Source organism: Meles meles, chromosome 21 (genome assembly GCF_922984935.1).
Source record: "Meles meles chromosome 21, mMelMel3.1 paternal haplotype, whole genome shotgun sequence".
NCBI classification, from domain to species: Eukaryota; Metazoa; Chordata; class Mammalia; order Carnivora; family Mustelidae; genus Meles; species Meles meles.
Window position 1 is genome coordinate 26,089,981 of NC_060086.1, and position 24,576 is coordinate 26,114,556.

At 49.3% G+C, this 24,576-nt stretch overlaps 1 protein-coding gene across 2 annotated transcripts in view; it reads left to right on the top strand.

Annotated features, from left to right (window-relative positions):
* Positions 1 to 24,576, top strand: part of PRKCB (protein kinase C beta) — a 328,913-nt gene that overhangs the window by 151,146 nt on the left and 153,191 nt on the right. For both annotated transcript variants that reach the window (XM_045993021.1, XM_045993020.1), the window contains exons 4-5: positions 17,100 to 17,211; positions 17,535 to 17,663. In XM_045993021.1, the coding sequence (XP_045848977.1) occupies positions 17,100 to 17,211; positions 17,535 to 17,663 (241 nt within the window). The remainder of the gene's footprint in view (positions 1 to 17,099; positions 17,212 to 17,534; positions 17,664 to 24,576) is intronic.

Here is a 24,576-nt window from a genome sequence, read left to right on the forward strand (position 1 = left end):
CATCTTCAATTCTATGAGTTTGACCGTTTTAGACATCTCATCTGAGTGGAATTAGACAGTATTTGTCTTTCCGTGTCTGGCTTAGTTCATGGACATCATGTCCTCACAGGTCAGTCACGCCCCATATATGAGTATTTCCTTTTTTTTTGGAAGCCTGAATAAGATTCCATTGCCTGTATATGCCACACTGTCTTTATCCATCCGTCTGTTGATGGAGGCTGCGTCCACGTCTTGGCTATTGGGAATAGCGCTGCCGTGAACATGGGGTGCAGATATCCCTTCGAGATCCTGATTTCATTTCTTTTGGATAAGCATCCAGAAATGGGACAGCTGGGTCAGATGGAAGGTCTATTTTTTTTTTTTTAATTTTGTGAGGACCCTCCCAATGAGCTAAGGACCCGAATAGACTTTTCTCCAGAGAAGACCTACAAATGGTCCACATGGAAAAACAAAAAACGCTCAATGTCACTCATGGTCAGGAAGTGCGAATCGAACCCACAACGAGATGCCACCTCACACCGGTCAGGGTCACTGTTAGCGAAACAAACCCAAAAGACAACACGTGTCGGCAAAGATGTGGAGAAATCGGAGCCCTCGTGCACCGTTGCTGGGATGTAAAATGGTGCCACGGCTTTGGAAAACCGCGTGCCTTCTTTTGAAGTCTGCACCAATAGAATTATCTGGTGGACCCTCTCTTTCCTTTCCCCTATGCTTTCCTCAGTGTTCTGCTTGTGGCCCGCCTGACTTTGGAAGGACGCATTCCATTTCATGTATCAAGATTTCCAACTTCAAAGCCAGAGGGGGATGGAGGGGCTGGCAGATCAGTAAATGAGTCAGAGTGTCCGTCTGGGGTGTGTGTGCACCCCTTCTGGGAGGAGAAGCCTCTACCCCACTCCAGTTTTGTTTTTGTTTTTGTTTTTTTAATTCCTGCTTTTTTAAAAGACCAAAGTCCAGATTTTTTTCATTTTCCAAGAGAAGTCTGAGTCTTCTAAATTTAGATGTTGACAGATAACCTGAGAATGACAACCATGGTGTCTTTCAAGCACATTTTTGGGGACTGGGGTGCTGTGCGCCACAGGTTAAAACCTCTACGTTTGTAGGTGTGAACTGTGGAAGGTCTCTCCCACCCTCCTCCTCCTCCTCCTTCTTTTTTTTTTTTTAATTTAAGATTTTGTATTTATTTACAATAAATACAAAAGAGAAAGAGAGAGAGAGACAGAGGCTACAGAGGGAGAGGGAGAAGCAGACTCCCCACCGAGCAGGGAGCCGGATGTGGGGCTCGATTCCAGGACCCTGGGATCATGACCAGAGCTGAAGGCAGATGCTTAACAGACTGAGCCCCCCAGCCACTCTCCCGTCCCCACCCCCCACCACCGTCCTTCTAAAGGGAGAAGAGAAAATGTAGATTTAGTCAAATGAGCCTTCTCTGGGGAGGACAGAGGGAGCTGCAGTCCACTGCGGGAGAGCCTGAACCCTGGTGGCTGGATGGAGCTTGAAAGCGGCTAGAGCACTGGCTTGCCCTAGCTCTGGACCCTGCCATGTAGGGAAGCAGGTGCTGCCCCTGCCGTCTGCTGTTCTAGCATTCTCCAAGTCCTGTGCGATGGGCCATGGCCCTGGCAGCCCCTGGCCTCTCCCGAAGGCTTTGAGAGGGGGTCATTCATCACTCTGAGGATTATCAGGTGCCTCTGGCTGTCAGGAGCTGCATCGACACCTTCAAGGGCTCCCCTTGGCTTCTTGTGTTTGGCAGCAACCCTCCTTATCAGGCAGGCCTCGCTCCTCTAATTCTTCTGAATTGGGAGAACCAGGCCTGTTCAGGTCTCACCGTTTCCAGATACTGAAAAATATGTGAAGAGTTTTTGGAATTTACATGGCACCTTCCCCTGAATTCTGGGCCGAAATGGGTTCTCCTATTTTTAAACAATTTTTTTTTTTGGGGGGGGGTTGCATTTTTAGCGGTAGTTTGGGAATGAGGGCAGAGGGAAATGTTTGGGCTCAGGTTCGTGGTCTTGCATGTTGAGAGTGTGGACTCTGGGGCGCCTGGGGGGCTCTGTCAGTTAAGCATCCGACTCTTGCTTTGGCTCAGGTCAAGATCCCAGGGTCCTGGGGCCGATCCCCTCCTCAGGCTCTGTGCTCAGCAGTGAGTCAGCTTGAGATTCTCTCTCCCTCTCCCTTTGCCCCTCCTGTTCACACTCTCTCTCTCAAATAAGTAAATCTTAAAAAGAAAAAGAAAAGAAAAGAAAGGAGTGTGCCTGGAGCTGGCCTGCCTGGGTTCGAAGCTCAGCTTCGCTACTTACTAGCTGTGTGACTTTAGATAAGGGGCTTACCCTGACTGGGCCGCCATTTCTACATTTTCAAGATGAGGATGGTCATGTGCCCACTTCCTGCTGTGTTAAACAAGTTGTGAGTATTCAATAAGGTAATGTATGCACAAAGCTTAACACAACGCCTGGCATATTATGTAAGTGCTTGACTCAGAATCTTGGACCCAGGTTTGCCTTCAGTCCTGCCTTTGTGGTCCAGGCTCTGCTCCTTGAATCTGTAGCACAGCCCTCTCTCATGCAACGTTCTGTCTTTGCTCTTCTCCACCCTTCAGCTGTGATTTTCCAGAATGCTGCTGAGCAGTGGTCCGCTCTCGGGGCCTCTGCGTCTGTGCTCCTAGACTTCTCCTACCCGCCTGTTCTCTCCTTTGTCATCTCCTCACGCACCTCCTGGCTAGTGTTTATAGCTAACATTTATATAATGCCTATCCCATGCCAGGCACGGTTCTAAGTGATTTATGTGCACGAACTCACTGAAACCTCACCCGGGAGAAAGATCCTCTTCCTGGGCCCCATCCTACAGAGAAGTTAGCGAACTCGCCGGGTGACTAATAAGAAGCTGAGTCTGAGACGGGACCTCAGCCCAGGCTCCTTCACCCCTGCCCCCAGACCAGTAGCCTCTGGCTCTGAGTCCCCGCTTCTTCTCTGTCCCACCAGCCTGTCACCTCCACACTGCCGGGGAGTCGTCTTTCCAAAAACCAGATGCGGTCTTGACATCATCCTTGCCCGAAACAAGTTGGTAGCTTCCAGCTGGTCTTGGGGCAAAGTCGATAGTGTGACGAGGCTGCTAAGCCGGGTGGTCACACGTCTCCCTTCCTTTGCCCTGCTGGCCCATCCACAGACCTGCTTGTGTGGTTGCTTTGGAATCCCATAGGATTTGTGCCCCTGTTTTTTCTCAGAGTCCCCTTTGGAGGAGAAATTGTAAGGTCACCCTACCGGGAGGCCCTCGATGCTGTGGTCTCCTCGTCTCTCTCGCCCCTCACTGACCATGCCCTTCCTCGCCCCTGAACTTCCTCCTCGAAACCTCGGGTCCTCCCTGCTCCCCCACACTAGGTGGTTGCATTTGCCGTGCCCTGTGCTGGGCTCCTGTCTCTTTTCTTCCCCTGAGTTCAGTGAGGCTCCATCCTGGTTGTGTATCTCATTCGTCTGTGGAGCTGTAGACCCCGGTATCGGTGTGTGGGCCCATCCCAGACTCTCTGATTGATTCAAAGCCTCCCAGTAGACTTTACTGTGCATCCAGGGTTAAGAACCCTGCTCGACTTGAAACTCACCTTCCAGACCACAGTTCAAGCATCACCTCCTCAGGGAAGCCCTCCCTGACCTCCCTGACCAGGTCGAATTCCCCCTAGGTTTTTTTTTTGAAAATTTTATTTATTTATTTGACAAAGATCACAAGTAGGCAGAGAGGCAGGCGGGAGGGTGGGTGGGAAGCAAGCTCCCCGCTGAGCAGAGAGCCTGACTCTGGAGCTTGATCCCAGGACCCTGAGATCACAACCTGAGCTGAAGGCAGAGGCTTAACCCACTGAGCCACCCAGGCGTCCCCCCACCCCCGCCAAGTTTTAACTCTTAGAGCACCACACACCTTTCCTTGCTGTCCCAATCACAGGGTGACTTTACATTTACCTACATCGTGGTGACAAAGAGCCCAGATTTGGCATTCAAATCACTAGCTGTGTGACCTGGGGCCAGTGACTTTATGTCTCTGTGCCTCTGTTTCCTTCTCAGTGAAATGGGGATAATAATAGACCTATTTCACTTGATCAGTGAGGGTCAGGTGTTTTAATTATATGTAAAGTTCTTAGGACAGTGCCTGGCATATGTTAGCTGTCCCTCTCATACTAATACCTTTGGGCCTTGAACAACATGGGGCGGGACCGGGTGAACACTTAACGCATGATTGTTTGCAGTTCAGGACCATAAATGTAGTTTCTCTTCCTTGTGATTTGTTTTTATAATAATATCTTCTTTTCTCTAGCTTACTTTATTAGAAGAATATAATGTATGATACATATAACATACAGAATACAGTTTAATCAACTCTGGATGTTATGCATAAGGCTTTGGTCAGCAAGCTATTTGTAGCCTAACCGACTGTTGGGAGAGTCAAATTTCCCATGCGTATTTTCAACTGCTTGGGTGGTTGGTGCCCCAGCCCCCCGCAGCTGTAGTTATTATTCCCCCACTGGAATCTATGAATCCCTGTCGAGGGGGCTGTTTGATCACTGCACACGATCACGCGTGGGCACACGGCGGGCACATCGTGGCTTCCATAACGGGGGCATACAGTGGTGTCCCAGTGATGTTCTTGGTCAAGAAGAGCGGACCAGCATGTCTAGAACTCAGCCTCGTCAGTTAGGCTTCCGGTCTCTATGGACCTAATGGTTTAGGATCCCCATTTCTGGTGATTAGGATCATTAGGGTAAGAATCTCTAGGGTCTGGTGGGGCCGAGTCCCGGGTGCTGATGGTGGCCCGGCAGGCATTGGCTTCAACAGCTTCCCTCACGTCTTTCTTCATGAAGGTTCTTTCTGTTCCTCTGAAATGTAGGCTTGGGTACACTGAGGGCTCCCGGGGCAGAGGGAGCTGTCAGGAAGCTGGGCACCACGCTCCACATCCAGAAATCAAACTGACAGCGTCTTTGCGAGTTGAGTGACCCCTGTGTCCTGGTCTTGCTTTTGGGCGACCCTCACTCCGCAGGGAGAGGGGGTGCTTCTCCCTCTCTGGACTGATGACACCAGCGAGGGAGGAAGGACAGTGAGGGGCAAGGCGGTGTGTGCGTGTGCTGTGGCTGATGGAGGATTTACATACTGCCGGGCTGCGACCCGTGGCCGTGTGGCTGGTTCCTGAAAGACGGCTGTCTGCTCAGAGAAATGAAATCACATGGCGACCTCCCCAGGAAGAGGTGGGCAGACTCTGAAGGGCCTGGACCGTAGGGTTGTCAGAACTTGAAGGTCCCCTGGGGAATGCCCTATTAGCCCCACTGTGTTCTGAAGGGGGAACTGAGACCAGAGCCTGGGGTGACTTGCCCAGGTCACAGATGGAGTTTTCGTTTTAAGTTAACATTTATGGTTTCATGACACTGTGCTACAGCACAACACATAATCATGATTCATTAATCCTCACAGAACTAGAAGGCTGGGAACATTCCTTATTCTATTCAACAGACACATAGTCTTCACTGAGCCGTCTCTTACACATGTTAACTCCTTAACTTTTCGTGAGCATGCAGAGCTATTGTCATCATTCCCAGTTTCAAGGCGAGGACACTGCAGCACAGAGAGGTTAGGTAACCTGTCCAAAGCCACACAGTGGGGAAGTTGTTGGGTTGGGATTCGATGCCAGGCAGCCCTGCTGTGCAAGGCATACGAGTCTGATGTAGTGTCTCTCCACATGAAGCTCTTGGCTCCATTCTACGGGTGGGAAGAGCAAGGCTCATATAGCATAAGTAACTTGCTGAAGGCTGACAAGTAACGGAGCTGGGATTGAATTCAGACTCTCTAGCTTTGGAGTCTGACTCATGAGCTCTTTACTAAATTCCGTCCCCTGAGTTGGGGTCTCCTGGCTGAGGCATCCGAGCTGGGGACAGGGAATGGAGACTGAGGCAGAGCTTGAAGTCAGGCAGGTGACTGTGGGGTGGTGTCATCAGGTGTCTACTTGGATTGAAGCAGGACCCCGTGCAGTGGGTTGCTGCCCCCTGGGGCCGGGGCAGAGTCCCAGCCAGGTGCCTTCTCTCCAGGTTTCAGATCCTAGCTCACACTTCGCTTCTCAAGGAAGTCGCCCAGACCTGTCTGCCCAGCTGTGAGCCCTTCACTGAAACTCTGGAAGCAACGAGAGCTTCTCTGCTGTCGTCTGAAATGTACATTTTTTGGTCGTTCTTTCTCGTTTCCTCAGAATGAGGCTGGGAAGCCCACGACTGCAGACCCTATGTCCGATTCTGCTTCTCAAGCACCTGATGCACTCAACCAATATATGGTGAATAAACAGATAAATAAAGGAATGGGTTCTTGCTTGAGTAGGAGAAATCAGTGTAGGAAACCTAGATCAAAGTTCAAGAGGTGGGAATGTTTATGGGGTTTATTGGGACAAGTTACAATTCAGTTGACATAGGGTTGCCCTGGCCAGCAATAATGAATAATTAATAATAACAGCTGGTATTATTTACTGAGTGCCTGCTGTGTGTCACACAACTCTTTTAAAGGTTTTAGGGAATTTACACCCCATGACCATCCCCGGAAAATAAATATCCCCGTTATCCCGAGTTAACACGAAGTATGGAGCCTTTACGCAACATGGCGAAGGACACCGACAGGGGGAGCTGGCTTTTGAATCCAGGCAACCCTACCAGGAGCCTCACCCTTTAAATACCTACGAAACCTCCTCTTCGTGGAAGATGGACTCCCGCACCTACTGAAAGGGTTGGTGCTTCTCATGCTCCGCTGATTCAGGTACCAAGTTGGGGCCCAGCCTGCCCATTGCACGGTTGAGGTATTGAAGCCACTTAGGGTTGGAGTTGGCTTGTAAGTGCACATAGCCTTCCAGAAGAAGGAAGGTGACTCCTGTTTGCTGTAAGAATGAGGCCATCCTCTTCTACCCTAGGGTGGGTCTCTGTTTCTCTCCGAACCTCAGTGCGTATGTGCACCTGCTGTTTCATATGGTCTCCCGCTGTTGTCCCAGTCGGCACTGGGATCCAGCAGGAGTGACTCCTGGGCCAGCGAGTAGTGAGTGGGGAATGTGGGGACTTGCAGACTCTATGCCCCACTCGAAGGGCATGGCCGGGACTCACGTCCAGCCCATGGCTGCCCCCAGGAGAGCTGGGTCAGTATCGCTAGTTCTGAGCTGCTTACTGAGGTTTTGTGGAAATCTAAGCGATGCAACACCCCGCAGAAAATCGTGGCTTCCCACTGCTGTGAGTCTCACCCAGAGGCCTGGAAATACATCCCTGTGAGAGATTCACGTGCTTGCTTGCTGCAGAGAATGGCCTCATCAGGTTAGGAACCACTGACGTAGCTAATGAATTGAGATTTGTTGAAATAACATGTAAACCGTGGAAAAGAAGACCAGCTTAACATTAATGGCAATGAAGAAATGTTTAGAAAATGCAAGTTTTCTGGAATGACATAAAGGACTCAAATTACTTGTAAATTCATCCCTGCCCCGCCCCCCCACCCCCTCTCATCCATCCCCTGCTAACCCTGAATTGACATCACCCACCTTGGCCACCCACTCCCTTCGCTCAGCTCCAGCTCCCAACGCTGCACTGTTCCTCGTTCAATTTCTGATTGGCGTGGTTCTTCCTTTATAAACTGCACGCCAGTGACCAGACCTTGGTTCACTCGGCGTTGGCTGGAAGCCTGAGGTCAGACGCTCTCCTGTCCACTGGGCTGATGCTGTAGGTAGGTGATCTTCTGGAAGGACAATAAGTAGGGTTGGCTAAGATTGGCCTTTCCAGTACAAGCTGGAAATCAAAGTGGGTGAGAATCACTACGAACATTTTCAAAGTGGACCGTAATGCTGGGAGTAAGGGTGGGTGTGTATAAAATGCGTGTTTTCAGATGCTCAGATATAAAACTCTGACGCATTAAAGTAACAGGGAACCGAGGCGGGGCTAGAGAGAAATCAGTGGAACATAAGAGAAAATTTAAAAGTGAACAAAGGATCGATGAGATGATATGATAAAAGAGACATTTCAAGTCAGCAGGGAGAAGATACATCCCCTACGTTTGTTGTTACAACGGGCTACACATTAAGAAAAAAAAAATGAAGGTCTTTCCTCAGAGCTCCTGCTAAGATGAATTCCAAGGGAAGTACGGATTTCAGCGCAGAAAGTGAAACTGTAAGATGTTGAAGAAAATACTGGGAAGGACTTTCTAAATATAACAGCAGAGACACAGACTGTAAAGGAAAATGGAAAAATTGGCACTTTAAATACACACACACATACTTGCCTTATTATATGTTGAAAAAAGAACAACAAAATTAAAAGGCAAATGAAGAACTGGGAAAATATTTACTGCCTGTATCTTAGGTGAATGATTCATGTGCTTAATCATTATATAGGAAATGCGTTGCGAATCGTTTAGAAAGAAGCTTGAATTAAATACAGACAAAGGGTAGGGACAGAGAATGAATGGTAACGGTGAGCATGTATTAAATGTTTATTTCCACCAGGGACTACTAGGCAGTTTCCATACATTCATTCACTGAACTCTCATCAACTTAGGAATTAGATATTATTATCCCGCTTTCAGGCAAAAGGCAAGAGAACACTTAAAAGGGTTAAAGAACTGGCCCCAGCATCAAAAATCTAATCACTTCCAGAGCCTGGGCGTTAGGTTTGAAGGTGGCTGTTAATTAACCCCTAATATTGACATGGACTCCAGTGCCCCCTCTTAATGCAGGAAGTCCTATTTAAAATTCTCCCCAAGTTTACACAACAGAAGCACAGGCCTTCCAATCAATTACTTATTTGCAAAGGGGCGGAGCCTGGAAGAAGGCGTGGCGTATCCAACCCACCGGGCAGGAACCTTGCACAGCATTATCAGCTCTATTGACTTCCTTCTCCAGGAATAATATCAGAGATTTTTTTTTTAAGATTTTATTTATTTGACAGACAGACATCACAAGTAGACAGAGAGGCAGGCAGAGAGAGAGAGAGGGAATCAGGCTCCCTCCTGAGCAGAGAGCCGGATGCTGGGACTCGATCCCAGCACTCTGGGATCATGACCTGAGCCCAAGGCAGAGGCTTTAACCCACTGAGCCACCCAGGCGCCCCCAATATCAGAGATCTTCACCAAATTACAGTCCCGAGCCCTTTCAACGGCGGGGCCCATGTGTGTAATTACAGCTTCTCACATGACCAGCTTCACGCACCCCAAACCTCCATCCAGGCTTCCCTGCTTCTTTGCTCTTGGGAAGCTTTGGTATTTTGTTAACCCTTTGGTATGCCCCGGGCCATCGCCACGTGTTACGGGCACCTGGTGGTACCTGCTGTGAGGTTTTTTTTCCCCTTGTGGAGAAACCCTTAAATATTCTACTTTCCATCAGAACTATGCAAAGGTCTGTGCAGAGAAGTCCTGCTCCCTATTCATTCTGTTTCCTTCTGCCTCCGTCCATAAACACTTCTGTTAGCTTCTCTTACAATGTATCCATCCAGAGTTCCTCTACGTGGGTATGGGTACAGAAGAATATAGTTACTTTCTAATCCTGAGTCACCTTCTCACACAAAAGGGAGCATGCACTATAGATGCTTCTGCACCTTGGTGGGTTTTTTTTTTCCCAGTTTGACTTAAAAATATGCCCTTAAGATTTCTCCATATTAGTGCAGAAGACCGGTTCTTCCGTCTACCTACCTGAACAGTATGCCACTGCGTAGCTATACTATAATTTATTTAAGCAACTCCCTACCTACGACACTTGGTTTATTTAAAATATTTTGGCTGTTATAAATAGTGCTGAAGTGAGCAACCTGAATATGTATTTTATTTCCTAGGTATGCAGGTTGATCTCCAGGATAAATTCCCAGAGTGGGACAAGTGGGTCACCGGAGAAGAAGCATTTGTACTTTTCACAGATAGTGCCAAATAGTGATTGGCCGGCCCACTAGGGAGATGTGTATCTGTGTCTCCCCAGCTTTCCCAGATGACTGGGAGGCACCTCTTAAAATTTTATTTTAGGAGTTGGCTCTTTCACTTTAAGGTGTATTAGAAAAAAACATAATTTGCACATTGATCCCATGAGTTCACACTCTTACAGGGTTTCATTTTAAAATAGTTTTCTTTATGTAAAGGGCACTCTGAGTTGAAGAAAAATGGCATGTACACATTATAGGTAGTATGTGGACATGCAGAAGTATGACAGCTCAAGACCGAAGTTTGGCAGGTGTCACTGTGATGATTTGTTCTCATCGGAAAAATGAAATAAGGAGCTTGTACTTCTTGTGTGGGGGGGCATTGTGCTGGGAGCCAATCCATGAAGCCAGGCCATGAAATGCACACGGCCCCAGAGACTCAGAGAGGTTAAGGCAGTTGACTGAGGTCACACAGTCAACCCCAGAGCCCCTGTTTGTAACTTCCCTGTGTTCTGAAGATGTTTCCAACTGGGATCTTCAATTTCACCTGGCCCTTCTGCCTCCTGGGAAATGTGACTTCAGGGGCTTTTGTGGCCTGTAAATTCCAGGGATGATACGGTCCACATTTCCAGGTTACTTTTATTTCTCCTCTGACTGATGTTGGTGTGTGTTTTTTCAGCCTCCGTGCTTCAATCCAGCTTCCCGATTTCCTGCAGCTTTGCCTCAGTGCAGCCAAATTTCAGCCCACCTGTGAACAAAGCCACACAGCCCATTCAGACCGAGAAAGGCTATTTTAGGCTGTGACTTAGATGTTTAAAGATTTTTTTTTTCTCCCTTTTGGTTTCTGATCTGTGCTTCCTTCCTCCTTAGCTGCTTGCGCCTGGAGTCAGGTGACGAGGCAGTGATGCTGAGCAGGAATCTGCCCATCCTTTGGGCCTGGAGGTTGGGTGTTCATGGTGAAGACTCTGGCTTGGGGGTGGCGGTAGAGATCCCCCAGCAGCCCGTTCCTAGATGGTGCTGCGCTTGTGTGAGATGAAGGTTGCCATCGTCTGTAGACCCCCACTCCCCCATCAGGTGGGAGACCCTCTGGGGAGGCTGACGAGCAGGCAGGCAGCCAGGTGACATGCCGGGGTCCCCACTCATCTGCCTGGCAGACTTGGATTTCAATCCTGGCTCTCCCATTTTCTTGCTTTGAGACCTCTCGAAGCCTCAGTTGGTTCATCTGGCATACCAGGGTACCAGTAACTCCTCCCCCCTTGGCCATGGCAGAGACTCAATGATGTGATACAGGACACTTAGCGCAATGCTTGGGGGACAGTCCATGTTCGATTCGAGGTGGCAGTCACAGTCCGATAGTTCATTATTATTTTATTCTTGTGATTGAGCAATCTGTGGGAGCAGGATCCAAAGTGGAAGGAAACTTAGAAATCCAAGCTCACCCAGCAGAAGGCATGCTGGAATCTCGACCGTGAGAACTAGCGGGGAGAGGAATCATGCCAGGATCTTGTGGAAGCATGATTCCCAGGGTGGAGGAGATGACCCTGGGACTCTGGAAATCAAGGACTGATTCTGGGGTGGGGACACTGTAGCTTCAAACCTATTTCTGAATGCATTTGACCCGGAGCCAAATGAATTCATTCAGGAGGTTAGGGGCTGTGTTCATGTGGGGTTAAGTTCTCAGCTGGTCGATAGAGGCAGAGAGGGTGAGGGGTCTGAGCGGGGTCATAAACCCACATTCCTACAGGGACCCGGTGGGGAGGGGAAAAGGAAGCATGGTGTGAGACAGTAGGGAGTGGCAGGGACTGCAGAGGACTGGAAGTCACAGTCATACTGTGACTACTGCTCAGCCCACAGGGACGTGTGTCCAGTGTTGCTCTAACTTGTGATTTTTCAGAGGAGCCAGAAGTATACATTTTTATCTGACATTCCATGACTTTATAAATGTAGTGAATTAACTTGAACTTTTAAGAAGCACCATATGGAGCAAATATAGCATGTTTGCAAAGTTGATAATGGCCCCTGGGCTCCAGATTGTAACCTCTGAGCATCAAGGAGGACCTAGGACAGGAATGGGGATGGGCGATAGACGGACTGGAGGAGACCCAGTCTTTGTGGCCTGGGATGGGGGGAAGGTTCCGACTCAGAAGCTGCATGGATCCCCAGGCTCATCCCAGAGCTGGTCCGTGGCCACAGCCTCCAAGGCTGGGAAGGGGATGTCTTTTGGTTAAAGGCCAGGCTGATATTTAACCTGCATGTATCAACACTGCTGTATCAGTTCTGGTTATACTGAAACACTGGAAATATTGAAAGGCTGATTGATAAATAGCCCCAGTCCCTCTGAACCTCCTCTTTCCACCACTCATCCACTTCTTACCTTGCCAGCTCCCTGACCCCCCACTCCACCCTCCCCTCACCATGACCTGGCAACCACAGAGTTAACTCCCAGCAGAGCTAAACCTGCTGTTCCTTCTGATTGGTCAGTGAGCTGTACCTGAGCCGAAGGGATTAAAAATATCTTGACAGGTAACGATGCCTACTTGGATGGGCATAAGCACCAAGGACACAGGGGACACAAAGGGCACAGGAAGAGTCGATGGAATTGGAGGACAGGATGCCAAGCCCTGGAGGGACTGGAAGCAGGAGCTCCATCCCTCAGGGCAGGTGGCCTGTTGTCTTTGTTCCTTTGTGTTCCTTGGAGCCCACTGTAAAAAAGGGCCACATCAGCCCTGGGGCTGCCTGTGTTCCTGACTGCTGGTGTCCCATTCACTAAATATGTGAGTCATTTGAGCCAAGCGCCTACCTCTCCAGCAGTCATCTGTGTCCGGGAGAGTGGGCCGTCTCAAAGCACAAACGCCCCAACCCTCAATCTCATAAGCGACACTGGGCATGAGCAGGCGCCCTTTAAGATTCTCCTTGAGGATGCTGGAGTCATGGGGCCCCCTGCTGTGGCACTGTGGCTTTATCCCAAATTCTCCCAGGTAGCAGGAGGGAGGAGGGCAGAAGTGAACAGAGGATGACCTGATTGGTCTGGGGGGTCTGAGGGATGGGTTTGTGTGTGTATTGGGGTGGGGAGGCTGGTACAACTTGAACCCTCCTGAAAGCCTGGGCGGGGGCGGGGGGGAGGCAAGGTTGGAGGGATCTGCAACAGCTTCTAAATAAACCAGAAGCAAACTTTCCCCTGCAGTGTGCTCAGTTGGCCTTCCTTTCTCCTGTCTGGCTCTGACCCGCCTTGCACAGGGCTCTCCAAGTCATTTTCAGCGGCTCAGGGGCTTTCAGTGGTTAGCAGCAATGACAACAGCCCCCAGCTGCCACCAAAACTCAAACCTCTCCATGTGTGCCAGCACTGTGCGAACTGCTGGGCTTGCCGAGGCTGGGGAGCTGGGGGCAAGTCCCTGCGCACCTTGGTCCTCATCTGTGAAATGGGTGTAGTAAAATACAAACTTCCTGGGGATGTTATAAGGATGAAATGAGTTAATGCCTGCCTGGTAAATCCCTGAAAGATAGTTCCTGGGTGAGTAAATGCTTAATAAATACTAACTCTTGCTCATTTATTGAGCACCTTCTATATGCCAAGTACCGTATATGCCCGGAGCAAAATTCCCTTATGTTGCTTGTAACTGAGCATCAGAGAGATGAAATTAACACATGTAATCACAATGCGGTGGTTTAAATGCGATGATGGAGAAGATCTGGGAGGGCAGGATATTAGTGGGGTTTCTTTGTTTGTTTCTCTCTGCCATTAGAATGTGAATTCAGTGAGAGCAAGCATTCTGGCTCCTTGCTCACACTTGTATCCCCCGTGCCTAGAAAGACCCTGGCTCTCAGTAAACATTTGCTGAGTGAATGAGTGAAGGAAGGAAGGAAGTGCCATTGCAGCTGGACTGGAACAGAAGGACATTAATGAAGTTGGAGAGGGAGAAGAGAAGGGAGAGAAGCTTGGTGCGTCCCAGATTCAGAGCCAGGCAGAGCCGGCTGTGAATCCCAGCTCAGCAGTGGGCCAGCTGGGTGACCTGGGGGAAAATCTCTGTCTCTCTAGTCTGGGCCCATTTCACTGTCACTGAGATGGGAACGAATAACACCTTCCAAATGAAATATCATGAGGACCGGAGAAAGTGCCCAAGAGACACCCAGCATACACAGGGCAGCTCTCAGGAAATGTTTCATTTACCTTCCCATTCTTTTTTTTTAAGATTATTTATTTATTTATTTGACAGAGATCATAAATAGGCAGAGAGGCAGGCAGAGACAGAGGAAGGGAAGTAGGCTCCCCGCTGAGCAGAGAGCCCGACATGGGGCTTGATCCCAGGACCCTGAGATCATGACCTGAGCTGAAGGCAGAGGCTTAACCCACTGAGCCACCCAGACGCCCCTTACCTTCCCATTCTTTGTGCCACCCGGCATCGCCTCTTATTGAAGAGACATGATGGGGGAGAGAAGGTTCTTGGTAATATCTAGTCAGAAATGCTCAAATCCTTCTCCCTGAGATATTCTAAGGAGATGTATATGTAGAAGAAAGGAAACCCAGCAAGGAGGCCATTTATTATTAGTCGGGATTTTGTCCCAAATCTCCAGGTCGAGCTCATGAGTCCCTTGGAGACTCCCTTTTTCTATACTAGGTACTCCTAAGGAAATGTAAACCATAATCAAAACAAATTCTTGGCTATACTCCAAGGTCCACTTATCAGGGAACTAGAAGAGAGCACAAAAGGAGAGAAAGAGAAGTTGCCACAGGGTTTGGGGCTGAGCTGACCCAGGCCACCCACCCCAACACATTCAGAGCTGGGCCATGGGATCTGAAGCCAGCAGCCTCCCGGGAGCGAGAGAGCTACGGGAGAGAAAGATGGCAGGTGCACCTTTACGCACGTGTGCAAGCTCCACCCACTGAGGAGGGGCCAATCAGTGGCTTGGAATCTGACCAACCAGATCTGCTCTCCTACCTCGCTGGGAGTGAAGAGTGAGAGCAGCCCTGAACTCCCCCTACAGGCCAACACGGGTCATAAACAGGTATTTCCTTGGAGGAGGGTTGGAGGCACTCCTCAGCTCTAAGGTGAGCGCCCCAAAAGCCTTCCATGATGGAAGATTTTTTTAGCCAGGTTTACATTGAGATATTGTTTTCATGCAGGGAAAATTCACCTTTTTTTAAACATCAGTAAGATTCAGTACAGTTTATATATAGAACATTTCAAGAAAAACACTCAGCACTTTAATAGCATGTAACGTAATATCTACTTATTGTGTGTATTTATTTTCACTTGTTTATTTTCTGTCTGTTACTAGAATATCAGGTTCAAGTAAACACGTGGCAAGTTGAACGAATGAGGGAAGAGAGGGGTAGCATATAACAAAGGCCTCTGTGTCAGATCAGCCCCGGGGTGGGAATCCCAGGTCCATGCTCTCCAGCCTCTGCTGCACATTGTTGCACAGAGAAAGCAACTGTCAGGCCGGCTTTGGGACAGGTGGGGATACTCACCGCTATACTAACGAGGACAAGCCCTTGGGTTGGCTTTGGGAAAGAGAAGAGGGAGCTCTGTAGTTAGGCCAGTGATGGAAGAGCAACTCTTGAGCAAGAAAGATAACATGCAGAGCCAGAGGAGCATGTTTGGGGGGTATGAATGAGTCCTGTGTCCTGAGAACAGAGTGTGTGTTTGGGGAGATATAGCTGAGGTTATAAGGGAGATGTAATAATAATGCAAGAGCTTGGGGCACCTGGGTGGCTCAGTGGGTTAAAGCCTCTGCCTTCAGCTCAGGTCATGGTCCCAGGGTCCTGGGATCGAGCCCCACATCGGGCTCTCTCCTTGGCGGGGAGCCTGCTTCCCGCTCTCTCTCTGCCTGCCTCTCCATCTACTTGTGGTCTCTGTCTGTCAAGTAAATAAATAAAATCTTAAAAAAAAATAATGCAAGAGCTTAGACCACTTACGGGCTGCCAGGTGGTTCTAAGGTCTCTACACAGATGAATCCATTTATCCCCGGTGGGCTAATAAGCTTGTAGCATTGCTATTACCTTTATTTTATTTTATTATCATTTCCAAAGATTTTATTTGTTTGAAAGAGAGTGAGAGCACAATCAGCAAAGAGGGGTAGAGAGAGAAGCAGACTCCCCGCCGAGCAGGGAGTCTGACCTGGGGCTCTATCTGAGGACCCTGGGTTCGTGACCTGAGCCGAAGTCAGACGCTGAACCACCTGAGCCACCCAGCACCCCCATTACTTCCATTTTGTAGACAAGGACACTGAAGCACAAAGAGATTAAGTAACTTGCCCAAAGTCATACAGATGAGAAGAACTCAGATTATGCTCCAAAGTCTGTATGTTGAACCTCTGTACTATACTGCCAGGTTATGAAGGCCATGTTTGTTAGGGGACCAGATAAGCCGCTATAACAAATAGCCCCCAGATATAGTGACTGAGGCAAGACAGAAAGTAGGTTTTCTCTCACGTGTCTGCCCAACGGGATGAAGTCCAAGACTAGTAGTGAGTGTAGTTCTGTCCGTTCAGCACAGGTCTCCAGGTTTAGGTCCAGGGTGTTTGGGGCCAGGGAGGCTTGGACGCGTTCTTTTAAAGGCAAGGACCCTGAAGCACATCCATCCCATTGGCCAGAGCTTCATCACATGGCCACGCCAAACTGCAAGGGAGGCTGGAAAATGTAGTCTCTAATTGGGTGGCCACCCTCTTTGCTCAAACTCAGGGGCTCTATTATTAAAGGAAAGAATGGGTCTTGTTGGAAAAACCAGGAAGCTCTGCCACAATCTGCAGACTATTATCGGACTTTGAACTCTGGTCTGTAGGGGATGAGGTACTAGAAAATGGTCTTTAAGCAGGGAGGTTTTATGCTCAGACTCAGTTTTTAGTTTACTCCCGAGCCCTCCAGAGGCATGCTTAGAGGATAAGGGGGAAAAAATAGGAACAAGGGGACCTGTTTAGCTGCTGTCTCTGGAGTCCTTGCTGCAGGCAGGAGTCAGGAGGTTGGGCTCTCAGGTGGACGACTGGTGGCACAGAGAACTGGCTGGGGCTCCCGTGGGAGCCAGCTGCTGTCAGAGTCATTCGCTCATTCAAGCACTAGTTCCCAAATGCATATCTGGCGACGCGCCCCAGTGATGGTCCTAACAGGGGTGAGGAGTGCTGGGGCGGCTACTGTTCTCCAGGGATACTCCAAGCAGAGCGTTACTTGGATAACTCCAGTCTTTGACTGGTTTCTTTTGTTTGTTTCTCTTGGCCTTAGGACCCCCGGAGCAAACACAAGTTCAAGATCCACACGTACTCCAGCCCCACGTTTTGTGACCACTGTGGGTCACTGCTGTACGGACTCATCCACCAGGGGATGAAATGCGACAGTAAGTACATTTGCTCAGCGGCGGCCTCTGGTGACCCGGCTGCTTCCTCGTGGTTTGGGGGTCCGGGTCCACAGCACCTTCTCCCAAGTCCTGGCTGGGCTGGTGTGCGGGTTGTCTGTTGATGAGTATTGAGCCTCTCCTCCCTCAAATCTGGCGGCATTGAAGGTGGCGATGTTGGCTTCAGGGAGGACGGACAAAGTCCCACCTCCTCTGTCCGTCCGGGCCTGGGGGTGGGTGAGGGTGGGAAGGGGTTGGAAGAGCCTTTCGGAGGACATCGGGCCTGAGGGGCCCAGCCTGAGCCGCGCCCCTCTCTGCCCTCGCAGCCTGCATGATGAACGTGCACAAACGCTGCGTGATGAACGTCCCCAGCCTGTGCGGCACAGACCACACGGAGCGCCGCGGCCGCATCTACATCCAGGCCCACATCGAGAGGGAAGTCCTCATCGTCGTCGGTAGGTGGCGCTGGGGACCCGGCGCCGACTCCGCGGGTCCGATCTGTGTGTTGGGGGATGGGAAACTGGGGGAGCGATGGGCAGGGCGGGGGTGGGGGGCGGCGAGGGGACTGCGTGACCCTGCCTCCCAGCCCCCCTGCCCCATCACAGTCTCTCCCCACTGCAGGCACCTGCGCTGGTTGGAGCTCAGAAAGGCCCCACACTCCACCTCTGCCTCTCCCTTTCCTACTCTTGCTCGGGCTGTGGAGTGTGCAGTTCTATTTCTTTTGTTAAGAAAACCTGGAAGGAATGCTTGGTGCTTCCGCAGACTTTCCCAGTGGGGAATTCCACAATTCCAGATTGTGACCACTTGGGCAGGAGGTGGGGGGCGGTGCCTTGTGCATCCCTGGGGGCTTTCTGTTTATTTGAAATAATTTCTTTCTTTCTTTTTTTTTTTTAAAGATTTTATTTATTATTTATTTGACAGAGAGAGATCATAACTAGGCAAAGAGGCAGGCAGAGAGAGTGAGAGGGAAGCAGGCTCCCTGCTGAGCAGAGAGCCGGATGTGGGACTCAATCCGGGACTCTGAGATCATGACCTGAGCCGAAGGCAGCGGCTTAAACCACTGGGCCACCCAGGCGCCCCTGAAATAATTTTTTTCTTAAACCTGACGGTGGCTACGTGGGTCCCGGTTCTATGATTGCCTATACTTTTTGCACTCCTGAAGTGTCTCCTAATAATAAGAAAGACGGATAATACAGCCAGTGGGAGGGGTGCAGGGGGGACTAGGGGAAGACATGTGTGGCTCTTGGAATGGAGCATTCTAGAACTACTTGGCTCTGACCTGTGAAGCCCCAGCAAAGGAGAAACCTGGCTTTGCTGGCCTGGTAAATACTCAGCCATAAAGCTACCCTAAAGCCCACACTGAACCAGACAAGAACGGGACTAAAACTTCGGAGAAATTCTCAAATGCTTGTGACACCAACTATAGACTTCATAACGAGTTAGTATAAGCAAGGTTTTATAACTTGGTAATTCAGGAAACTGATCACAAAAGGGATTGATTTTGCAAAACTTGGTCAACTTTTGAGGCCCCAGATTGGTTCGGCGTCTCTGATGTGTTAAGCTCTGTGCAGGGAGGGGCTTCAGTTACACCGAGTGAAACTCCAACAATATCCCTGTAAAATACAACCCTTGTTTTACGTTGGGGTTTGTGATACCCAGTGGGCTCTTGGGAAATGTGCATTCCGTTAAATTGCGTTTTCCTCCAAAAGGAAGGCAAGTGGCTGACTTTTTCCCATGGGGATGTTTGGGGGTTCCCCAGGGAGAAGCAGGCAGTTACTGGTTCTAGAGAGGAGGGTTTTCCTCCCTGGGCTGTCCTAGCTTCCAGGGGCCGGAATGGGACAAAAATGAGACCCTGCTGCCCTCTAGTGTCCGTCTTTAGGAACTGTACTGGCTCCTGTCTGTCAGAGGTGGCGGCAGGCATTGAATAGAACTCACCCATTCTATACAGGACCTTACTTAGTATAATGCCCTTGAAGTCCATCCATTGTTCCCATCAATCAATCAATCCATCAATCAATCAATCAATATAATGTGATATGATAGAGGTGTTGGCTGACGCTATGGCAGTAATCAAATCTTAACATATAAATGTGCCCAATCAACACATCGTATGTGAACGTGCACAGTCATATGCCAATTACAGCTCAGTGGAAAAGCCTTCCACGTCATCTCTTTCATCCTCACGAGAACCTTGTGAAATGTGTGTTATGCTCGACTTATGAATGAAGATGCTAAGGCTCAGGGAGGTTAGGTTTCTAAGAACTCACACCGTTAGTAACAAAACAATAACAAAGCCATAGCTAACACCAGAGATCTTTTAAAATGTGTCCATCACTGTGCAAAGCACTTACGAGCAATATCTTGGTTAAATTTTTTGAGCAACTTAGCAATGTGCTAAGTAGTAGCATTATCTTTCTACTTATCAGGAAATAGGCTTGGAAAGCCACACACAGGTCTGCTAGACTCTCTAGCATGATATACTAGGTTAATTTTTAGCTTGGTCTCAGCCTCACCGCCCCCATCCCCCACCTTATTTATTTCCTTTGTGGTTTAGCTAGGTTACCTCTTACGGGCATTTCTTGGGGAGTCTTTTTTTCTGATGTGGTACAGCACAGTATCTCTCTTCAAATTCAAGGTCAGAGTCTTCCCCCTTACTCACAGATCTGCTCAGGCATATCTTGATCACAAGCAGATGATTCTCTGGCAATCCCGCTATGTGCCTATGAACGGGGGGCATATAATCTCCCAGGCTGCGGTACCGAAATGCCACAACTGGGCAGCTTGAAACAGCAGGAATTTATTCTGTAACTCTTCCGGAGGCTAGGAGTCTGGCATGAAAGTGTAAGCTGAGTTGGTTTGCTCTGAAATGCTCTGAGCGGTTTCTTCTGGTACTTTCCATCAATCTTAGGTGTTCCTTGGCTTGTGGAGCCTGGTCTCTGCCTTCATCATCACATGGCATTCTTCCCTGTGTGTCTTTGTGTCCAAGTTTCGTCTTCTTATAAGGACACCAGTCACTGGATTATAGCTTCTCTAATCTAGTATGACCTCATCTTAACTTAGTCGCATTCGCAAAGCTCTCATTTCCAAATAAGGTCACACTCCCAGGTACTGGGGTTGGGACATGACTGTATCTTCTTGGGGGGACACAATTCAACCCATAACAAGGAGGCAAGTTGGGGCTCCCTTGGCATTAGGGGCAGAATATGTGCATGTCAGGGTTCTGGGAGCGTTGATGAATTACCCACCAAGGTTTCATAGTTGTGGTTTTCAAGCACTTTGATCCTGGGCCATTCAGTGGAGAGGCAGTGTCGTTGCTGTCCTATGGAGGAGGAGCCCAAGATTCAGCGAGGCTGGATAACTTGCCCGGTGTCACGTGTGGCACGGGGGTGAGCACCCAGGTCTCGTGATGGCAGGTCACAGTGGCCTGCTGTGGCCCCTTCCCTGTGCCCGGAGCAGTCAGTGCTGGGAGTGAGCTTGTTGCCTGCCTGATGATCCAAGAACCTGGGGCTCTGACTGCAGTTCTCTAAAAATAGAGCCGAGATGGAGATTTTCATTCAAGTGATTTATTGGGGCTGCTTGTGGGGGAAGAGGAGTCGGGGCAGAGCAAAGAAAGCTAATCGAGAGAACGGTCTCCCTGAAGACAAGCTTCAGCCTGATCCTTCCTCCTGCAGGGACTGGCCTAGCAGGGTCGGTCAGTGCTGTGGACAGTGCTAGGTCTCTCCCTTCCCACCACCCCAAGCATTTGTGTGTTGAAGCTGTAACCCAGTGGGATAGTGTTTGGAGATGGTGCGTTCCTGAGCTCATTAGGGGTTGCTGAAGTCCTACGGGTGAGGCTCTCTGCTGAGATGAGTGGCTTTATAAGAAGAGGAAGGGAAACAGATTTCCCTCTCTGCACCATATGGGGGCACAGTAGGAAGATGGTTGTCTATGAGCCAGGAAGAGGGTTCTCACTGGGAACTGATACGGGACTTCCCAGCTTCCAGAACTCTGAGAAATAAATGCTTGTTGTTAAGTCACCTAGTCTCTGGTGTTTTGTTATAGCAGCCTGAGCTTAGCGAACAGTCGGTCTTTGCTGTAGGCTGCTGGGGTGGGAGGTGGGAAGGTGGGATTACCTCCCAGGCTAGGTGGCTTCCATGTGGACCAGGGTGACTGGATACGGGGGCAGCCGTGAGCCCTTGACAGCCAACATTCACAGCAGCTGGGGGGTGGGGGCATGGGGCCAGTGTGGAGCGCCTAGATGTCCCTCCAGTCTCCCAAGCATCCTTCTGGTTTTGTGGTTGGGACTCCAGGCCCTCCTGCTTGATCTCAAACGGATGGATCAGAGAGGAGAGAGCCCTCCCTGGCAATGCTAGGCCAGATCACCTCACTCCATCCAGACCGTAGATGCACGCTCGGTGTTAGGACTTTCCACTCACCAGCCCAGGACACTTTGCCATTTGCTCTGACTGTTCTCTTGCTCTTTGGAGATCTCATCATCTCCAGAAGCAAGTTACAGCTGCTCCTGGAAGATCCAAAGGTTTCCTCATCTCCCTTGGCTCCTGAAATCCAGGCTTTATATCTACTGCCAGGGATCTCGCAAGTCAAGATCGGAATGGAAATCCAGTCAGTTCCCCTTCTTTTAAAAACCCATCAGTGGTTTCTCATTGCCCTTAGAACAGATAAACCTAATGTGGCAACCTCATTCTTGATTCTCTGTCTCTCCCTCCAGATTTTCTTTTAACCCTTCGTCCTGTCCAGGCTGTCCCCCACCGTTGGACTGCAACACCTTCTGTTCCTTTCCTGTGCAATGTTTATCTTTGCCCTCTTGTCTTCTTTCCATGGGTCATTCTTCTCCTTCTTGCAGGCCTCAGCTTGCCTTTACCATCAGGGAAGCTTCCCCGAGCTTCCCACCCTTCTAGACGCTCATGGTATCTGAACTTGAGCTCGCATCAGTGACGGTCTTATGGTGGGTGGATTATGTCTCTATCTCCCACTGGGCTCGAAGCTCCGTGACAGCAAGACAGCGTCTGCTTTGGCTCACACTCTGCCCAGCACCTCGTATGATGGACGTCACTAAATATGTGTGGCGTCGGTGGATGTATGTTTGAATGATACACCCTAGAGGTTCCTGATGGATACCGGGACTTCCCAGAAGACCCCCTAACCAGTGCTTCCTTAAGTGAGGAGTTGGAGTTCAGCAGATAACCCTTTTCACATGCTTATTCTTGTAGGGAGGAGACCTTACAAAAACTCTTAAGGACCAAGTCCCAGGTAAACGGCAAGTATTATGGAGACTGGGACCCACTCTTTGGAGGCATGACCACAGCAATTCCCTGGGTGATGCAGAAAAGACCCAGAGCAGCGGGACTTGTAGAGTCATAGGAAACCACACGGACCTCGTGGTGCTGAGCGTTATCGCGGGAGCAGGCCCTGTAAGGTCGGAAGCCCACAGGAAAGCTGTACAGTGCTCCTAGAGTTCATAAAGCCCATGTCCCTACATGTATGAACCCCCTTTCAATTCAGTATCTCTCTACTGACGTAACAACTGGTATCCCATTCTTTACATTCCCACCTACGTTATGGCCATCTGCAAATCCTTAACCATGTCTGTATTTGTATCCATAATTGTATCTCACAAAAACTGGGACTGTTTGGAAAGAAAAGCAGAAAGAACAGTTTTTTGTTTTGTTTTGTTTTGTTTTTAATTTTGTTCTTCCGGACTCCTGTCCAGTGTTCTCACCATTGAATTGTGCTCTACAGAACCCTTCTTAGACAGAAGCTTCTCCCAGAAGACTTAGGTCCTCCCAATATTGTGGTATTTTAATCCTTTCCAAAATCTGACATTCTTACATCAAAAGAAGAAGAGCACCAAATAGGCATCAGTTCTTGACAAGCTGTTGAGAAAAGCTGAGGTCATATCTGCCTATACACCAGATTCTAAAGAGGTTCCGAAAGCACTCTTTGGAGAAAGGAAATGGTTGCTGAAGGGTCACAGAAGACTCTCTTGTCATTTAAGGAACTGTTTCGGGGTAGAGAAGGTTTTGCCATCATGGCAACCCAAACAATGGGAAAGGAGTATAAGAAAACCTATGGGGGCCCTTCATCTTGATACTCCACTTGGGTATCTGTCATCTAAAACCAATATGGCAGGACTTGACCAGAAGAGCAGAGAGTGAGTGCTGTGCACAGAGGGGTGAGGTGGGACATGTGGGGCTGGGTTGGAGGGATTAGGTATTTACAGTGTGATGAGGAAAATAGCATGTTATAAGGCAGAAAGGTGAGATGAACTCAGTAGGCATAGGTGTTCGTTCATTCATGGAGGGCCTGAGTACCAGTTTGGATCCAATGACCAATGAGATCTAGTCTCCATCCTCAGGGAGCTCATAGCCTGGTGGGGGAGATAGGCCTGGATCACTGTGTTGCAAGTGGCAAGATGTGGTGGGGTGGGGCATGTAGGAGACAGCTGTTAAGTGTGGCTTCCTTTCCCTGCATCCGGGGTCCAGACTCCTCTAGAATCCATTCATTCCCTCTCCTGGTCATTCACTTGTTCGTTCAACAACATTGAGTTTCTCCTTTTTTCCGAGCATATTCTAGACCCTTGAGTCACAGCAAGAGAGGAGACAGGTCTCTTTGCCTGGATGAACATCAGAACCTTGCCAGTGTTCCGGGACCCTTGAGATCTTTCCGCACCTTTCTTCCTTCTGCTAGCCACAAGGAATCTCATTCTTGTCAGGCTAAAGTCCACTCCCCGTCAAACCTTTTTCAAGACACTCTGTGCTCACAGACCTCCTTCGTGAAGGTTATCTTCTCTTTGAAACCTCTGAGGTTTGGGAATTCAGGACATAGGACAAGAATGACCTGAAGGCTATTTCTGCTTTTTCACTGCTACATACTTCCACTGAGATGGCCGTCTGCTTGGAAGGGAAAGAGAAGGGGGGAGGAAAAGAAAAATGTAAGGAAAGACAATACAGATAGAATAAAGTCTTGAAATATGACCCAGCCATGCATCAACGGCAAGGATAGAACATGATCATAAATTAGACCACTTGGGCCCACTAGGGGGCAGTGTCTGCCTTCAAAGTCATTCCTCCCCAAAGGCTCTCTTTTCCAAAGATGCCCAAGTTTTACAGAATGAAATGAGACCACAGCGTCATCATTGTCCATATGGAAGGCATCACAGAGAACAGCTCAGCCCTTCTTCCGTACCCCCATGAAACAGCCGAGTCACTGAGGCCCAAGAAAGGAGGTCACTCTCAAAGCTATACTTCATGGAACAGGGACAGGATCCAGCTCGTGTGGATTACCCCCTCCCCACATCACCAGTTAGTACTTTTCCCCCAAATGTCCCGTTATGAGAAATGTCTGACATACAACAAAGTTGAAAGGATT